The sequence below is a fragment of the Lupinus angustifolius genome, chromosome LG06 (genome assembly GCF_001865875.1).
Source record: "Lupinus angustifolius cultivar Tanjil chromosome LG06, LupAngTanjil_v1.0, whole genome shotgun sequence".
NCBI lineage: Eukaryota > Viridiplantae > Streptophyta > Magnoliopsida > Fabales > Fabaceae > Lupinus > Lupinus angustifolius.
The window spans coordinates 6,080,049-6,100,714 of record NC_032014.1 but is presented as its reverse complement, the minus strand read 5'-3'; the positions used below and the strand labels follow the sequence as shown (position 1 = coordinate 6,100,714).

Genomic DNA, 20,666 nt, shown 5'->3' with positions numbered 1-20,666 from the left:
CTAATACATGCATACTCATGCATGAAGTATGTATGTGTATGAACGGGTGCGTGAAACGTGCGTGTGTGAAATGGTGCATGAAATATGTGTGTATGAACTCGTGCATGAAGTGTGTTAGTATCGTGTAGGGACTGTGTGAATATCATCCATGAAGTGTGCGAATATCGTGTATGGAGTGTGAGAATGTCGTGCATGGTATGAGAGAATTTCTTGCATGGAGTAGACGAAAATTGTAAGTGTTTATAGTCTATTGAATTTTAAAAAATTGAACGGATGAGATTAAATGTATTTATGTAATTTAATGTAAGCTTAAATTGATGCATCCTCTATATATTATATTTACATATACTATATTTATATTTGTATATATATTATATTTATATTTGTATATATATTATTATTATTATTATTATTTTTATATATATTATATTTAAAAATGTATATATTATAAAAAGGTTTACATGAAAATGAACTATATATTTAAGAAAATTAATAATTTGATGTGAGTAAACAAACAATATAAAAAAATATTGAAAATTAAAATATAAAACTTACTTCCTCTTGTGAGTATCCTCGCTAGAGTTGAAGCTTGCAATTTTTTGAACACATGGTTGGTTTTGCATGAACCCGTCAAACTAGAGTATAGAGTTGGCCCTTTATAATGGCCAGATCCTATGTCGTCATGGCACTTGTCATATTCTCTTCACTCTTAAGTCCAATTTAGTAGGTTTTATTAGAAGCATTAATTTTCTGATGTTAACAAAGATGTCCCTACTAGTCACTATTTTGGAGTGTTATGAAGCACATAGGCTAAAATGTTGACTATAGGTTAAAGTGGCACTTTGGTTAGGTAAATATGCAATTGGGATAGGTTAAGTTAATCCAGGAAAGTTACTTCAGAGATGAAAGTTCCCCTAAAAAATTCATAAGGGGAATAATCACTTCAAGGACGAAAGTTCCCCTAAAAAATTGTTAGGACTTAAGAGTAACCATTTTTAACTTAAGGGTCAGTTTAATAGGGGGAATCAAGAGACCATAGTTAAAAACAATTACATCAAGACACTGAAATAATGATTTAATTTGCCTTTCTCATAAATAAGTATTCAACTCCTAAATAGGTAGCTTACAATGTATAAAATTTATCAATTCAAGAAATAACTAATTGAATAAAAAATAATTATATAAAGTTTATCAATTCAGGAAAGCTGTATTTTTAGAAGTGTGCAGATAATATGCACAAAGTAACAATGTAAGTATTAATAACTTAGCCAAAAGAAATGTTAAAGATAAACCATGCACACAGATCAATATTTCATCTATAATTACTTCCATTCTTTCTCGTATGACATATTACTATACAACTCTATGAATTGCACCATCTTCCTCTAAATTAATTGCAAACATTCAAAATTATTTCTAATAAATTTGTATCACAACAATCATAACAATATTAAAAGAATACATACAATATGCTTGTGGACTTACTGTGTGAAAAGATATGATATTAAAAGAATACATACAATAGACTTGTGGACTTATTGTGTGAAAACATATGATATTAAAAGAATACATACAATAGGCTTGTGGACTTAATGTGTGAAAACATATGATATTAAAAGAATACTTTTCTCTTTTGGTTAGTGTTTTAATTATGTTTGTTCATTTAGTCTTTTAGGAAATAATACCATTATAGGTAATTTTTTATTATTCTTCTTTTCTTTTATCAGTTAAACACATAATTAAATTTATATTATGTTCACATTCTATTTTTGTATTACGTTCACATTCTATTTTGGTGGAGAGTTGGTTCAGCACACCTCTCTGTTAGAGTGCTATATATATGTTAGCAATAGTAATTTGTTGATACACATCTTTCAACTTCTCCATCACCTTTGAAAGTAATCTAAAATGTCTAATCCAAATGTTGTGGCATCTTTTTCAATAGGCACGTGAACTCTTAAAGTGCTTTGAAGTACATTGAATGGGGTTTGTTTGATAATTTCCTCCCCCTCTTTATAGTACCTTTAATGGGAACAATTTCCCTAGCTGCTTCCACCTCTTTATTTTGGCTCTACCCTTTCTTTTTCTCAACCATTCTTCCACTCTATTCATTTTTCAAAACCTTATGGCCATATTGTTCCATATCCATTGGACTTTACTTTTCTTTTTCTTCCATCTCATGGTCCTCCATTATTTTCTTCCTTCTGTTATAGGCTCCCAAAGTATTCTCTTTGTGGTGAAGTTGCAACGATTCTCTTTTCTGGTTGTTTTGTAGCAACTCCGGGGCGGTCAAGGTAATAGCCACCCTCCCTGCTTCTTCTTTCATTCCATAATTTCTTTAACTTCATAAACTATATCTAATATGAACAATATTTCATCTATATTTACTCCCATTCTTTCTCGTATGGGATATTACTATACAACTCTATGAATTGCACCATCTTCCTCTAAATTAATGACAAACTTTCAAAAGTATTTCTAATAAATTTGTATCATAACAATATTAAAAGAATACATACAATATGCTTGTGGACTTACTGTGTGAAAACATATGATATTAAAAGAATACATACAATAGGCTTGTGGACTTAGTGTGTGAAAACATATGATAAAAGATTACTTTTCTCTTTTGGTTAGTGTTTTAATTATGTTTGTTCATTTAGTCTTTTAGGAAATAATAACATTTTAGGTAATTTTTTATTATTCTTCTTTTCTTTTAACAGTTAAACACATAATTAAATTTATATTACGTTCACATTCTATTTTGGTGGAGAGTTGGTTCAGCACAACAACTCTCTGTTAGAGTCCTATATATATGTTAGCAATAGTGATTTGTTGATAGGCATCTTTCAACTTCTCCATCACTTTTGAAAGTAATCTAAAATGTCTAATCCAAATGTTGTCGTATCTTTTTCAAAAAAATTTATTCTCAACCTCATTTTCGTATCTTCCCAATCCAAGTTGGATTTAGACGGATATATCTTGGCCTTACAATGACCTAATACAACTTGTTTCAAGGAGGATAAGATCATTAGCAAGACAGTGATGGATCCCAATAGTTTTGGGATCCCAATAGTTTTGGGATCCATGGTCTTTGGCCGTTTAAAAAAAATGTTTGGCACCCCAAAGACACATCTACGATACCATTTCCTAAAGGATGAGAAGGTATTATTATGTACACAGATTTTACATGAAGATATTTCTATTGTATGGCCCGATATGCTTTATGGTGATAATCGTGCTTTCTGGGCTATGGAGTGGAACGATCACGGAAGATACTCGGGATATAATCCATGTTTCTATTTATCCAAAGTAGTATCTACATACAATAGTTTGAATACTAGAAATCTAGTGGGGAAGCTGGCCAAAACAAGTGAGTTTTTATTTTATTTTAATTTCCAACGTTTTATAGCCTGTATAATTTTTTGTAATTATTAATTTACTTATCTTTCATTTGAAGGTAAGCTTGTTGTCGTTGGTAGCCCTTATGAGCTATCAACCTTATCTACTGCTTTCAAGGAGGCTCTTGGAAGAGTATTGTTAATGAAGTGGACGAAATTTGCAAGTGTTATAATATGTTGGATTTTAAAAAATGATGGATGAGATTGATTATAAGTTGTGTAATTTAAATTGGGTGTAAACCGATCTCCCCTAATGTGTGTATATATATATATTTTTTATACATGCATACTTGTGCATGAAGTGTGTATGTGTATGAACGGGTGCGTGAAACGTGCGTGTGTGAAATGGTGCATGAAATATGTGTGTATGAACTCGTGCATGAAGTGTGCGAGTATCGCGCATGAAGTGTGCGAGTATCGTGCATGAAGTGTGCGAGTATCGTGCATGGACTGTGTGAATATCATGCATGAAGTGTGCGAATATCGTGTATGGAGTGTGAAAATGTCGCGCATGGAATGAGAGAATTTCTTGCATGGAGTAGACGAAAATTGTAAGTGTTTATAGTCTATTGAATTTTAAAAAATTGAACGGATGAGATTAAATGTATTTACGTAATTTAGTGTAAGCTTAAATTGATGCATCCTCTATATATTATATTAATATATACTATATTTATATTTGTATATATATTATATTTATATTTGTATATATATTATTATTTTATATATATATATATCATATTTAAAAATGTATATATTATAAAAAGGTTTACATGCAAATGAACTATATATTTAAGAAAATTAATAATTTTATGTGATTAAACAAACAATATAAAAAATATTGAAAATTAAAATATAAAACTTACTTGCTCTTGTGAGTATTCTCGCTAGAGTTAAAGCTTACAATTTTTTGAACACATGGTTGTTTTTGAATAAATAATCACCTACTCTGCTAGAGCCTGAATATTTCCCATGGCAGTTTCACTCTCCTAACTAGAAAGGATAATTATCATAAGAAAGCACGTTGAGTCAGTTATTAGGAAGATCCATTGGTAGGGATTCTAGGAAAGACATTAGAAATTAGGCCCTCTTAGGAAAAAGTTAGTTAGAGGTTTGTTTCAGTTTGTTAAGTTTAGAGTTGTATGGTTATAGTCCATGAATCCCAAACCTCCTAAGATTCATCACTGCATTTTATCATGTGGCCTACCATAAAACAAGTAGGGTTGGGCCATTGCAACATAAAAATGTACCCTTCCAATTCCAATTTGGTTTTGGAAGATAGATGAATAACATTGAGAAAGAAAAACGGCAAGAGCTGGCATAATTAATGGATTAGAACCAACTCTATCATATGTTTTCACATAGTAAATCCACAAGCCTATTGTATGTATTCTTTTAACACTATGTTTGGTTACGTAGGAAATAAAAGGAAAGTGGTGGAAAATTTCATTTTTCACCATTTGGTTTCAACATAAACTGGGGGGAGGAAAAAAATATGTATAGATCCCATAAAAAACTTTTCTCCCTAATTTGGGAAGAAAATGAAGGAAGGAAAACTATCAAAAATTCCACATTTTCCCTTCCTTCATAAATTGAAAGAAAAATATTCAGGTAAAAATAGATACAATGTAGCAAATTTCTTTGTTTATATTCATTTTTATGTGAAATTAGGTAACTTAATTTTATTTTCGTTGATTTTGAGCTCACAAATAAATAGTAATTATGTATGCTAAAAGAATGAGTGAAAAGGAAAGAGAAATATCATTACTCTAAATTATCAACAAAGTAACAAATAATAAATAAATTAGAAAGAAAAAATACAAATATATGGAAGTGAGATAAGTAGAAATATAAAAATGATTGTCAAATATGAGTTATACAAGATAATTATATTTATATAAAAATATAAGTGGATTTACTATGTGAAAACATATGACAGAAGATTATTTTTCTCTTTTGGTTAGTGTTTTAATTACGTTTGTTCACTTAGTCTTTTGAAAAAAAAAATACCATTGTAGGTAATTTCTAATTTTTGTTATTTTCTTTTACCAGTTAAACACATAATTAAATTTATACTAGGTTGACATTGTATTTTGGAGGAGAGTTGGTTCAACACAACTCTCACTTACAGTCCTATATATTTGATAACAATAGTGCTTTGTTGATAAGCATATATTGTTTTATCTCTATAAAAAAAATTCATTCTTAACCTCATTTTTGTATCCAAATCCAAATTGGATTTGGAAAGATATATTTTAGCCTTACAATGGCCTAATATAACTTGTTTCATGGAGAGTCTGACCATTAGCAAGACAATGATGGATCCTAAGAGTTTTGAGATCCATGGCCTGTGTATCAGTGGCCTAGGAACACCTAGAAGAGGGTTGAATAGGTGTGGCGGTTATCTCATCTTGTTAATTTAAAAAAATAATAATCTAATAAAAGCAATGTAAAGTAGTGCACTATAAGACTAGTTCCTTGTCGCGCTATTTTATGTTGTCTAAAGCAATAAGAGTTAGTGCACTATAGGACTAGTGTCTTCTTGCATTTCCTCATCTTGTCAATTTTTGAATAATAATAATTTAATAAAAGGAATGTAAAATAGTGCACTATAGAACTAGAATCTTGTTGTGCTACTTTATGTTGTCTAAAGCATGGTAAAGTAGTGTACTATAGGCTATGTGTCTTGTCGCAGTACTTTAGCTTGTTATATTTTTCTAAATAAATTTTAAAAGAAACGTAAGATAGCTCACTATAGCTCTTGTGCCTTTATGGGTTACCTTGTTGATTTTTTTAAACAAATATAAAAAGGTATATAAAGTAGTGCACTATATGACTAGTTCCTTCTCGCGTTATTTTATGTTGTCTAAAACAATGAGAGTTAGCGCACTATAGGACTAGGGTCTTGTTGCGTTATCTCATATTGTTGATTTTAAAAATAATAATTTGAAAAAAAACAATGTATAGTAGTGCATTATAGGATTAGTTCTTATCGTACTACTTTATGTTATTTAAAGCAAGGTGGGGTGGTGCACTATAAAACTAGTGTCTTGTCACACTATTTTATCTTGTCAACTTTATAAAACAAAAAAATAAAAATACATCAACCAATCAACAATTTTCTAGAACAAGTATGTAGTCTTGATTTCTATATTACTATGTACTTTCAGTCAAACACACAAAAAGTCTATTTTTAGGATTTTCTTTTTATAATAATGTAGGGGTAAAATTAATATTTTGTATGAATATCTACATAATTGATCTAGGTAACGTTTTTATACCAGGCGGTATGAGGTGTTTAACACCTTCCTCATCCGTAACCGACTCCCAAATTTAATTTTTATTTGTGATTAGATCAAATCTTATCATTTAAGATTAGTTTTTCATATTTTCTCTTATCCTTAAAAAAAAAAAATTCTGTAAGCGACTCCATTACAGTTTTTTTGTATTATTCTGGTTCGCCCATGAAAGAGGGTCTCATATGCATCATCATGCATTCTCTATTTTTATACTTTTTAACTTATAAAATGAATGGTTTGTTATGGTAAGATTTAGAGGGTCGTTATTTCAAAAAGTGAAAAATATGTGTGAAAATTGCAAAATCAAAATAGCGGGATACATTAGAAGGAACAAGTTAATAATAACATGGAAAAACTGTGTAGTTTCTGATGCATATATCAAGGCCCATTATCTATTCTATAATTGTTTTAACTTATAAAATTAATAATAAATTACCCCTTTAAAAATTATGGTAATGCATCAGTAAAATCACTAATCCGGGATCATCTAATAAAATCCTCGCTAATTCACATGAGTAAAATTTTGAATTATTGGACCATGAAGGCAATACTATATAACACCGATACAATGACTTGCACGTTTTACCAATATATAGAGAGAAGGCGTATGTTTCTTTAGAACAATGATCATCTTTATTAATGGAGAGACAAATACATGATTTTACATGTATTTTTCATGACAAAAGTGTTATTATTATATATAAAAAGAATAAATATTGGAGGTTAAAGCTACCATGACACATTTTGCACATGTGATTAATATCTTAGTTAGTTTGTTAAATTGTTACTTGTATCACAAGTTATCTTTGTATTGTGTATATAAGCATATGACTTGTAATTCTTTAATCAATCAATGAAGATTCACAATATTTATTTTATGCTTCTGCATTATTTTCTCAATAATAAAAGTGTCTTACCCTGTTATTTTTTCCTTTATTTTTTTGTGTTACTTGTCTCTCCATTTTCCTTACTCATTTCTTTAACAAGTACAAGCAAGCGTCCAATTCATATCCATTAGCATGTACTAGGAACATAACCTAATTATAGAAAACAGTATGCACGAACACATCAAACCATGCCTAGAATAAAACTGACAACCTAATAAAGCAGGAACAAGAGGGAGAATTTCACAAAAGCGATTACATCAGCAGAACCTAGCCACCTTTATTTCCGCATACACACTTCATATATATAGATATATAAGATATAACCAAGCCTTATTTAATTAGCACTGATCAGTTAGCAGTTGGAGGCTTGTGAGGCTTGTCTTTTGGTGATTTGTAGAAATTACCTTCTTCCACTGGAGGGTGTCCATGATGGTGTCCATGTTTAGGTGTATGTGGTTTGTAATATTCATCTCCTGTGTATGCAGCTTCATTATTCTCAACTGTAGTAGTGGTTGGTGACTTATGATTTGGGGGGTGTTTTTTATGTGGAGGTTTATGATAGGATGAGATGCTACTTACCTTTGAGTTATCTTCCTCCTCCTTGGCTGGTGGCTTTCCATGTGGAGGTTTGTGTGGAACTGGTGGTTTTCCCTTTCCACCATAGGGTAGCTTTCCATGGTGGTATTCATCTGCAATAATGCATGCAGAGAATGCCAATGCAAGTAGCAACACTAGTGTGTATTTGAGAGACATATTGGTGGTGGTGTAGAAACTAGAGTATAGAGGTGGCCTTTTATAATGGCCAGATCCTATGTCGTCATGACACTTGTCTTCACTCTTGAGTCCAATTTAGTAGGTTTTATTACAAGCATTAATTTTAGGATGTTGACAAAGATGTCCTTACTGGTCACTATTTTGGACTGTTATGAAGCACATAGGTTAAAATGTTGACTATAGGTTAAAGTAGCACTTTGGTTAGGTAAATATGCAATTGGGATAGGTTAAATTAATCCACCAAAAGTTACATTTGTTGTGCTTTTATTGTTTTCTTTAATATTCATAGTCAACAATTAATCATGTTTTAGTAATTACTTTTGGGACTAAAGTTCGGCTAAACTTTTTTGTTAGCACTGTTATTATTAATGATTTTCAACTTTAGCAGTATTTTAGTGCCTAAATTTTAATTGCTTTAATAAAAAATAAAAAATTAAGAAAATCTCATTTTTTTTTTACTTATAGGACACTCTAGTACGAAGATGATTTTGATCCCAACTTAATTTAATAGGGGAAATCAAGATACCATAGTTAAAATCAAAAGAGAAACAATTAAATCAAGACTCCTTTCTCATAAATAAGTATTCAACTCCTATATATATCTATATATAGCTTACGAACTTTATTTAAGAGCGAGTTTGTTTAAAAAATATGCAAATAATTACTTAACTCCAATATACTAAGAAATAACCAACTCAATAAGAAATAATTATCTAAAGTTTCATAAAGTTTGATCAATTCAGGGAAGCTGTATTTTTAGAAGTGTATGGATAATATGCACAACGTAGAACAGTATAACTATTATTAATGTACCCAAAAGAAATGTTGAAGATAAACTATGCGCCCAGATCAAGCTGTTTGAAGTTTTGGATCTACTATAGGCACGGTTGCTTTCATGTATAGATTATTGTTGGGTGGTTAATATCGTGTCAGTGGGATGAATCTGGCCAGCTTTATGTATTATAACCTTCAAATTCCTAATGCATTTTTAAGGATCCCATTGCATTTAAATATACTATTTTTAACCCATCATGTCTATTCTAAAATATTTAATTACTTATAATCTTGTTAGTATTCTTTATCATATATCCATTGAAAATGCTACTTATATGAAATGCAGTTCTAACCCTTAAAAAAACATCTGTTGTCTTAAGGATATATCACTTTATGACCATTGACCAATGTAATGAGACATATACTATGGAGCATGGGAAATTAGATTAGCATCCTTTAAATGAGTTGCTGGTTGTAAGTGAACGTTCAGGTTTTATTGTTTGTTGGCATGCTTAGGTCAGCCAACTCATCCACATGGCATTGCCTCATATATGTGGTAAGATGATGTCACCTTAAATTACTCACATTATCAACTAACAAAGATATATGTCAATTTAACATATTTCCTCAATCACCTATATAACGAGATTACCGGTACAATATATGTACTTACTCTTCTTATACAGTTTGTTGGTGTGTCCTAAATACAAAATACACACGATCTAATACAAAACAAAATCGAGAAAATTAGTAAGGGCGTTGGCCAAAAACGTTGCCTGGTGGGTAATAGTTACAAATGGCAAACATCCACCCATTGGTACATTTTTCCTTTGCACATCCAACTTGAAATGTGTCACGCCAAATTATTTGTGTATAATGCCCGCAAACGTCCTTAACACATGACCCAGATTTACGGTCATAGTTGTCCTTCTCGGTTATCCAGTAATCCACAACTTCGGCATTGTTCATTTCCCATGAAGCTTCTGCAAGGTTTTCACCATAAGGCCCGTTGGAATGTTCCATTTTGCAGTCAATGATCTTCGATTTGGCATAGATCTTGGCATATGCTGCAAGTGTTTTGTTCCATCTGAGTGGAGGAACACCAACCTCAGCACGAGCCTTATTATGTGCATTAAGGAAATCTCCAGGGAAATCGTGTGCTTGGGAAATGCAACAAGATATTGAGAAAATGGTTAAGAAAATAAGATTTGAGGACCTCATTTTTTATTTTGTATATTATTGTTCTTATATAAAGTGTTATACACTATACCGAAGGATGAGTAAGTACGTTCAAGCCTTCAAGTATATGTATAATAGGAGGTTAATGGTGCAAATGAACACTAAACAGAAGTGGGTATATATAATAACAAACTAGAGGTACTTTTTATTGGTTCTTTATATTTGCTGAAAAGGGGGAACAACTAAAATAGAAAGGTATGATCTATTGAGTGGATAACCTATTTTTGTGATTGAAATTCCTTCGAAAATAGAAAACAAAACCGTCTAAGAAAAGTAAATGGATTATATTCACATACATGAAATTCTTTATACATGAAATTCTCTATACATGGAATTCTGTACCAAAAACAATAATAATTGAAACCACATATTTTAGGTTAAGAGTCCTCATAAAATTATATTCACTTTTGTTTCTACAACATAGCTTTTGTGTGCTTTTATTTTATTTTTCGGATGACAAATGTTATGATATCTCAACGGAACATAAAACCGAAGATGTAACTAGTTAAATCATTCAAGCATATTAAATTATATTGTATATAATAAATAATTATATATTAATGTAAAAATAAATAAATGTACCATCACAGAAAATGGGACCGCTCAGATTCATTTGTTACAAGTGAAGTGCATCCTTTGCCATCGGATGACAGCAGCTGGCCAACACTTAAAGAGAGTTAATAACTTTCCCTTTCATTTACTCATCCAATATGCACTTCAATAACTTATGGTTGTTACACCATCTTCATTTTTACTCCTCACCGGTGTATAGTATTTTAATTTGGGTTTGGCTTGGGTAGACATGGTGGTGATGATTATTATAGAATTCAATTTGAGTTTGGCTAATAGTAGATGTGATGATGATGATAAAATTTGATTTGAGTTTGGCTAATAGTAGATGTGGTGGTGACTATGATAGAGTTCGATTTGGGTTTGGCTAATAGTAGATGGTGAAGTTATGAAGGATAGAGGGTTGAGCTTTGATTGTAGTTGATGACATTTAATTTGTATTTTGGCTTGTGTTGATATGATGGTGGTGATAATGAATTTTACCTTATGCATTAAAGATAAAATATTTTATCAAAATTTTGCGAGATTTGTGGAGTCGACATTTTTTGGTCATGATGCACATCTTAGGCAAATAAGTCTTTAACAAAGTCTTTTTAAGCTTGTGCTGTGGTTTGATTAAGGGTTTTCAAGAAAAAAATATAAGGCTTAAAACTTGTGTTTCCCATACCCATTATTTACCTTTCTTCTTTATCCTATTTTCAATATTTTAAACATGATACTCAACTATGAAGAGACTTTTCAAGTTTTGATAAGGATGACCTATGATTAAGGCGATAATTTTTCATGAAGGATTCCTATTGTGATCATTGATATTGCACTTTTGCCATAACTTTTGTCTGAGATATTAATTGATGATTCTCAACGAGCTTTTTTACTTCTTTTTTGTTTTTTTAGCAAAATGAACGTTCTTTGTATTTTCTTATCCTCCAGTCACATGATTGATGTAAAAGAATATTTTTCCTTAATAATTGAATGTCAAGGAAAACTGTTGAAAACTATCCTCCCCAGACTATTGAAATATTGATGGTTATTAAAAAATTATATCATTTCATGATGTCTAGGCTTAAATGGGGTGACTAGGGATATCTCCAAGATGTTTATGAATTACAAAAAATGTCTTGTATCATTAGATAAAATTGCTTGAAGATGTACATTATTTTTTTGGTTTTTATGTTTGCAACATCCTCCATTTTATTTTTTGGAATCACTTTTTTAATCAAAATATGTCATATTAATGCATAATCAATTCATTAATATATACTTGTTAATGGAATGCTTGAATGGTTTAACTTTTCAAATTGGTCTCCAACTTTGCTGGGGTTGAAGATAATATCATGTTAAGGTTCCATCTCAAAACCAATTGGCAATGAGAGAAGTAGCCCAACAAGTATTTAAATCATTCCCAAGATAATGAGGTAAGCGATGTGGGACTTATTTCCCAACAAAGTGAACCATTTTTTACATGTATTGAAATGCAACCTATAACTCGAAATGATGCATGAAATGCAAATATGCTAACTTTGATCTCATACTACCTTAAAATGCATGATGTGCATATGATGATGCATTTGATTCATTTGGGATGTATGAATAATGTGAGAATGAAAATTCACATGAAAACACATGAGATGCAACTATGAAATGCATGTATTTTTTAGTGCATGAGACTCTTAGAAAATGCAATTTATGATGTATATGACTTTGAATGCATGAAGACTATGTAAAGATTTATGAAATATTTTTTCTTTTTATGATGAGATGAGAAGGTTTATGACAATGAATGTAACAAAATTAAAATGTATGATATGGTAATACATGAAATAGAATATTTTGAATGATTTATTTTTATTGTTTTGATGTATTCATAAGTGAGTGTATATATAAATAATGTGTTTATCTTTTAAAATTTCTGGTATACATGAGTGAATGAATGCTTAATGCATGAATGAATGCTTAATGCATGAATGAATGGTTATGCTAATGAATGATTATTTTTCTTTATGAATACATGAATGATTTTTTAGAATGATTGAGTGAAAGAATAAAATGTAGATGAATGTATGATCATTGTACTTTTATTTTTTAAATGAATGTATGATTTATTTATTAAATGTATGTATGGATGAATTAATGAATGAATAAGTAGAAGAGGATATAAATAATGTATGCATGGATAATTGAATGAATAAATAAATACATAAGCTACTTAATGAAGATTTTTTTAATGTGATAAACGAATAGATAAGTCAATCGATTTTTTTAATATACGATTGAATGAATGAACTTTGCTTTTTTATTGCATAAATGAATTAATGTGTGAGTAATGTACTTTTTTAATGAATATATAATGGCATAAGTCAATGTGTGTTTAAATCATGTATGTTTTTCATTTTGAATGCACAAATGAGTAATAGAATGAATCGATGAAGGAATAAATGTTTGAGTAATATGTGTTTTTTACATGAATAATGAATACATGAATTATATATTTTTTGATGTGTGAGTGAATCGATAAATATATAAATAAGTAAGAGAATGTATAATTATGTATTTTTTCTTTTTTAAAAATGTATATATGGATAGTTAATTAAAAGAATGTATGAGTAATATATTTTTCTTATATATTATAAAAAATAGTGTTTTAAAATCAAATTGATATTTTTTTAAAATAACCAAATTTTTTATTATTTCTCAAACTACGTCCGTGGAAGTTAAAGTTAATTTCAACTAGAAATTTTTTGAAAATATCAAATATGCTAAATAAACTTGAAAATATTCATTTGGAGTCTCGAAATATACTTTTGATGCTTTTAAAATATAATATTACATTCAATTCAATGACAAACATAGATTCCAATTATATATTTTATTTAAAATTATTACTATTTTGATTACCAAAAGTTAACTTTCCAAATGATAAAGTAAAATAAACTAAAGATAGTTTGAATCTCAATCTCTACAATTTTGCATGAAGGTGTAAAGAATAATAGTACAATATTAGTAATAGTACATAAAATAGGTTATAGTGGAATAAAATTAATAATCATTTGATAGTATTATATATATATATATATAGTATTTTAAAATCAAGTTGATAATATTTAAATTGACCATATTGTATTTTGGAAATTTTAAAAATGCTAAATAAATTTGAAAAACAATTTGGAGTTTCAAAACATAATTTTGACTCTTCATAAGTATAATACAAATTTCAATGACGAAATTTGATGTCAATTATATTTTTAATTAAAATTATCACTATTTTGAGTCCCAAAAATTAAATTCCCAAATAAAAAAGGAAAATTAACCAAAAATAATTTCAATCTCCACCATTATAACTTTATATTGAAGTGTAAAAAATAATAATATGTTATTAGTAACAATAAATAGAACAGGTTATCCTAGAGTTAATAAATATTTAACAATATTTTTTAAATAGCAGTATTTGATAATCAAATTGAGTGTTATTAAAAAAATGATATAATTTTTAATTAATTTTCAAACTACTTTTTTTAACTTAAATTCAATTTGAACCGTTCGAATTTTGTAAATGTCAAACATGGTTGAATAAACTTGAAAATTTCTTTTTTAGTCTCAAAATATAATTTTATCTTTCAGAAGTATAATATCATTTTTAATGAAAAAAGTTGACATCAATTATATTTTTTAGTTAAAATTATTAATTTTAAAATGAGACATATTTGAAACAAATAAAAAATGTTAAAGTAAGACAACTCTTACACTATAAATCCTGTGTAGAAAAAAAGGAGGGCAAAGTATGTGTTTATTTACTATATTAACTTACCGAGAATATTTTTCAGATGAATGAATTATGTAATCATGATAATTTTATGTTTTGGCTTCCAATACTGGAATCCTTTTTTTATATGTGGATTTATAATTCTAGTGTGCACCCTAAATCATTTAGATGAGTGGGTTCTCTTGATTTTAAATGAAATGAATCTCATAACTTTACTATGAAAGTATACACACGTCAAAATGAAAGAAATAAAACAAACTCATCTATAGTAATCTTATCTAAAGTGTGAAACTTGGGTCTATCTATACTAGATCATTGACTAGGTGTAAATATCTATGTACTAGATGAAATCAATGTAGATACACCTCACTTTCATTTAAAATGATGTTATAAAATATTCCTTATTTTTGCTTTTCAATTTTTTTGCATTATACATACGAAATTTAATTAATTAAGTATTGTTAGACCATGGGGTAGTGTGTTTTGTAGCCTTTTATGCATTGTTAGACCATTGAGCAATTTCTCAATTAGAAATGAATAATCCATAAAAACATCATGGCCAGGCTTGCTGGCTTGCACCAATTGGCATGGCTTTGCATTGTAGAGAGGATAGAGATCACATACCTCAAACGGTGTCACACTCTCTATCCTAAGCCAATCAAATTGTTATGTTTATTACTTTTAAAAAATTTCTTTAATTCAGTGTCAATATGTAATTGGTTTGGGACAAAGAATGAGATGTCGTTAGGGACATGTGATCATCATCCTTGCAGAGAGTATTGGAGAACAAAATAACCATATAAACAACACAACATCAATAATAGTTAATCGATTAACTGTATAGTTAATCGATTAACTAGATAAGTGTCAATCAATTAACACAAATGTTAATCGATTATTTGGTTAGAAAATCAAGTGAAGCATTGGTTGAACAATTATTGTAATTGACACATTTTATATGTACACATTTAACACATGCTGAACTGTTTTACAACGTGTGTTTATTAGCTTGTTAGAGAGTTAGTTAGGTTAGTTGCATTGCTTGTTTTACAAGGCATTGTATATAAACAACACTCTCTTGTATCATTTCAATTCAATAAGAAAATTTTACAATATTCATTTTACATTTTCGCAATAGAGAGAGCTCACTTTACAACATTGGCTCCCCCTTCTATTTTAGGGAACTCCAAAGATGGTTTTAACATGTAGATCATGAAGAAGAAAAAAACTTAGCAGTTTGTTCAAAATTCTGAGTACAACACGATTTAGTTGAGACATGATCTTGGTTTTACTTTTATTATTCTTTATTGATACATTTAAGTTTGCTTTTAACCATGATATTCATGATTTTAACTCCTCTGATGACCCACTTTTTTCTAAAAAAAGATGGGCTGCTGGTGAAAACTATGTTGGCATCAATTGGGATGAACTTGGATTCAGCCTAATTCCAACAGATATTTACATGTATGTCATGAAATGTGCAAAAGGAGAAAAAGTTTTTGTTGTGATCATAGCTTGCAACAATTCTAAATGACACAAAATAATACTGATTGGTTGTGTCACGATATAAAACAACTCAGATCTTTGTTATCGAATTCTTACTGCATTGTGAGAACCAGTCTCGAATACAACCACCACAATATGACTATCAATGTCAATTCTCGAAATTCCCATAATATGGCTAACAATGTCAATTATTGAAATACTCACAATATGGCTACTAGTGTCAATTCTTTTCCCACAATAGTGACTACCAGTGTCAGTTCTCGAAATACCGAGAATATGGCTATTTGTGCCAACTCTTTTCCCTCAATATTGATTACCAATGTCAGTTCTCGAAATTCCCACAATTTGCCTCTCTATGCCAATTTCCCCCCTCAATACTGACTATCTTTGGCTGTATGTGTCAATTCTTAATGTCACAGAAAGAAATGAGAAGAAGTTTGCTGGAAATGCATTGATGGAAAATATAAGGGTGAAAGAAAAAGTTGAATGAAAGCGCATTCAACTTGAGGCAAAAAAAATATGAAGATAAGAGACTTCTATTTATAGCATGAGATTCTTTTTATGTTCATAGTCTCTCCAATGTGGGACTTGCGAGTTATTTTTATTCAAAACTCTTCTATGTGAGATTTGGAAGTTTTTAGATTTCACACCCACAACCAAGTTCCAACAATCCCCCACTTATAATTAAAAAACGATTTTCGAGAATTTTTTTTGTGTGGTCTCAATAAGATTGTGCATAAACAAATGTGTAGTATGATTTGAACTTTTATATAGTAAGTAAAATGCATATTTTACTATAGTAAATCGTAGTCTTTAACTCTATCTCCGACATCAAACCACACAACCTTTTCAAATGTGTATTCTGTAAAGCTCGTGCGTTAAAGGTCATACACATATATCCTAGTATAGTGAACGTTCTAAAATTTTATGCCCCAAAATTTCATAAGAAGCAACCCCAATTCCACATTCACATAGGTGAGTCTATCAAGAGTACTCATGTAGTCTAGGTACTCCATTCCAATTGAAGTATAGATCTCATTAAGAGTTTTAACTCATCTTTACATATGCTGCAAGAATCATGTTTCTCATAAATTTATAGCATGTTCATTCTCATATTACTTCCCAGTGAACCTATTTCTTGGAATCTTCAGTCAGTTAGGTCGGGTTACCATCATGAGTGATCATCGTTCTAAGGGCAATAGTCACATACTCTTAGAAGTATTATGAAATTTCTCTCTAACTAGTCATTTCGTTAAAGGATCTGCTAAGTTATTCTCAACGCGTACATTATCCACTCTAACAGCTCATGTAGAGAGTAACTCTCTAATGGTATTATGCTTACGACAAATTTGTCATTTCTTACCGTTATAAAATCGGTTCTCAATTTTTGCAATAGATGTGGTACTATCACAATAGATCAACACAACTGGGATCAGTTTTTCCCATAGGAGAATCTCTGCAAGCAATCTTTTCATCCAACTTGTTCTTTCACTAGCTATTGCTAATGTTATCATCTTAACTTCCATAGTCGATTGAGCTAAAATAATTTGTTTCTTGTTAGATTCTAGATAGTCCATCTCATCATTTATGTCTTCTTGCCACAAATCAACATCCGAAGAAGTCAAAACTTCTTGGAAAATTGATGGATTCTCCTCCAATATATAAACATATAATCAGGTTTATACTCTCTAAAAATTATTGTTCTCTTACTTCTTCTAGATTCTATTTCAAACCTTTCATTTTCTATCATTATCTCTAATCATAAATATGTGACTAGTTGATGTGCCCCCACTATTGTTCAATTTAAAAAGGAATTTATCTTTATTGAAATCAACATTGTTGGACTCAATGATCACTTTTGCGTTAAGGTCGTAAAACCTATGATTTGTTGTGTACAGCATACCCAACGAATAACATTCATAGGTTCTATGAGTGTAACTCTCTAAGGGCATATCATGAGAAATGATTTCATGAGCAATTCCATGTATCTCGTAGGATTGAGACTCTACTGATTTACTATCAGTCATTTGATACTTGAGGTAGTGGTAATATCATATATTTTTTATCTTAACTTTCTCAATATCATATTTCTTTATTCCTCAAGTGCGTACCAAATTAATTTGGCAGACATATATAAGTTGTAGTAATTATACAGATAATCTCACAATTCATTCAAAATAAAATTCATAAAAGTAATTATTTTCATTCCAGAGAGCTATATTAATAGCTAGTTTATCCCTTTTCAGCTTTCTCTAGGAGCATTAGGACATTGATTTTCAAAACGTGTGCAACTTTTCTTATAGTACGGAAAAAATTATCTTATATTGCTACCGTTTGAAATTTGTCCCATCAAACAGGAAGGGTTTGTTTAGGTCATAGTTTTTCAGTCGAGTAATATTATCTATGAATGTCATTGCAATAGAAACGTCTTAAAATTGTTGTTACCGTAACTTGTAACGTAGCTTCTAATAATTCTAAATGACACGAAATAATACTTACTAATTGAGTCATGACGAGGTCGTTCTCTTTAAAACGTTTTGTGGCACTGCCCAAGATGTGCAAGCAGACTATCAACCACATCGTCTCTAGTATAAAACAATCCAAATATTTGTTATCGAATTCTTACTTCATTGTAAGAACTGATCTCTAAAACGTGTCAATTCTTTTTCCACAATACTTGACTATTAGTGTGAGTTCTCGAAATACCGAGAATATGACTACATGTGTCAACTTTTTTCCCTTAATATTGACTATCAGTGTCAGTTCTCAAAATTTCCACAATTTGACTATTTGTGTCAATTCTTAGTGACCCAAAAAGAAAGGGGGAGAAGTTTGCCTGAAATGAATCGACGAAAAATGAGGGAGAAAGAAAATGTTGAATGAAATCGCATTCAACATGAGGCGAGAAAATATGAAGATAATAGACTTTTATTTATAACATGCGATTTTTTTATGTTCCTAGTCTCTCTAACGTGGGACTTGAGAATTGTTTTCATTCAAAATTCTTTTATGTGAGATTTTGAAGTTTTTTAGATTTCACACCCACAGCTAAATTCAAACAGTTTTCACAAGTAGGAACCCCTCATTCCCTATGGAAACATTAAGCTTAGCCCTTCACAAAAACATAATCTAATTACAGAGAAAACAGTATATGCATGAACACATCAAGCCATGCATACAATAAAACTGACAAACTAAGAAAGCAGGAACAAGAGGGAGAATATATATTTGTCCGCAATTATGTTTTTCAAATCAATCACCTATATAAAGAGATTATCAATACAATATACGTACATACCCTTCATACAACATAAAGTTTGTTGGTGTGTCCTAAATACAAAATACACACGATCTAATACAAAACAAAATCGAGAAAATTAGTAAGGGCGTTGGCCAAAAACGTTGCCTGGTGGGTAATAGTTACAAATGGCAAACATCCACCCATTGGTACATTTTTCCTTTGCACATCCAACTTGAAATGTGTCACGCCAAATTATTTGTGTATAATGCCCGCAAACGTCCTTAACACATGACCCAGATTTACGGTCATAGTTGTCCTTCTCGGTTATCCAGTAATCCACAACTTCGGCATTGTTCATTTCCCATGAAGCTTCTGCAAGGTTTTCACCATAAGGCCCGTTGGAATGTTCCATTTTGCAGTCAATGATCTTCGATTTGGCATAGATCTTGGCATATGCTGCAAGTGTTTTGTTCCATCTGAGTGGAGGAACACCAACCTCAGCACGAGCCTTATTATGTGCATTAAGGAAATCTCCAGGGAAATCGTGTGCTTGGGAAATGCAACAAGATATTGAGAAAATGGTTAAGAAAATAAGATTTGAGGACCTCATTTTTTATTTTGTATATTATTGTTCTTATATAAAGTGTTATACACTATACCGAAGGATGAGTAAGTACGTTCAAGCCTTCAAGTATATGTATAATAGGAGGTTAATGGTGCAAATGAACACTAAACAGAAGTGGGTATATATAATAACAAACTAGAGGTACTTTTTATTGGTTCTTTATATTTGCTGAAAAGGGGGAACAACTAAAATAGAAAGGTATGATCTATTGAGTGGATAACCTATTTTTGTGATTGAAATTCCTTCGAAAATAGAAAACAAAACCGTCTAAGAAAAGTAAATGGATTATATTCACATACATGAAATTCTTTATACATGAAATTCTCTATACATGGAATTCTGTACCAAAAACAATAATAATTGAAACCACATATTTTAGGTTAAGAGTCCTCATAAAATTATATTCACTTTTGTTTCTACAACATAGCTTTTGTGTGCTTTTGTTTCATTTTTTGGGTCATCTCAAAACCAATGTTATGATGTACTGGAAAAATTAAACCAAAAGATATCTTACATAAAGTTTAAACAATTAAATTATTGAACCAGAATGAATATAATTCTGTCATATATATAAGTAATAATTATATATA

The 20,666-nt window shown here is 30.2% G+C and overlaps 3 protein-coding genes across 3 annotated transcripts; all 3 read right to left on the bottom strand.

Moving 5' to 3' along the window:
• On the bottom strand, positions 7,936-8,340 carry LOC109350405 (early nodulin-75-like). Its single transcript, XM_019591646.1, has one exon. It carries the CDS (start codon positions 8,338-8,340, stop codon positions 7,936-7,938), a length of 405 nt encoding a protein of 134 aa, XP_019447191.1.
• LOC109349777 (basic form of pathogenesis-related protein 1-like) lies at positions 9,877-10,481 on the bottom strand. Its single transcript, XM_019590741.1, has one exon. The coding sequence runs from the start codon at positions 10,354-10,356 to the stop codon at positions 9,883-9,885; it is 474 nt and encodes a 157-aa protein (XP_019446286.1). The 5' UTR covers positions 10,357-10,481; the 3' UTR covers positions 9,877-9,882.
• On the bottom strand, positions 19,445-20,186 carry LOC109349668 (basic form of pathogenesis-related protein 1-like). The gene has a single exon (XM_019590571.1). The coding sequence runs from the start codon at positions 20,059-20,061 to the stop codon at positions 19,588-19,590; it is 474 nt and encodes a 157-aa protein (XP_019446116.1). The 5' UTR covers positions 20,062-20,186; the 3' UTR covers positions 19,445-19,587.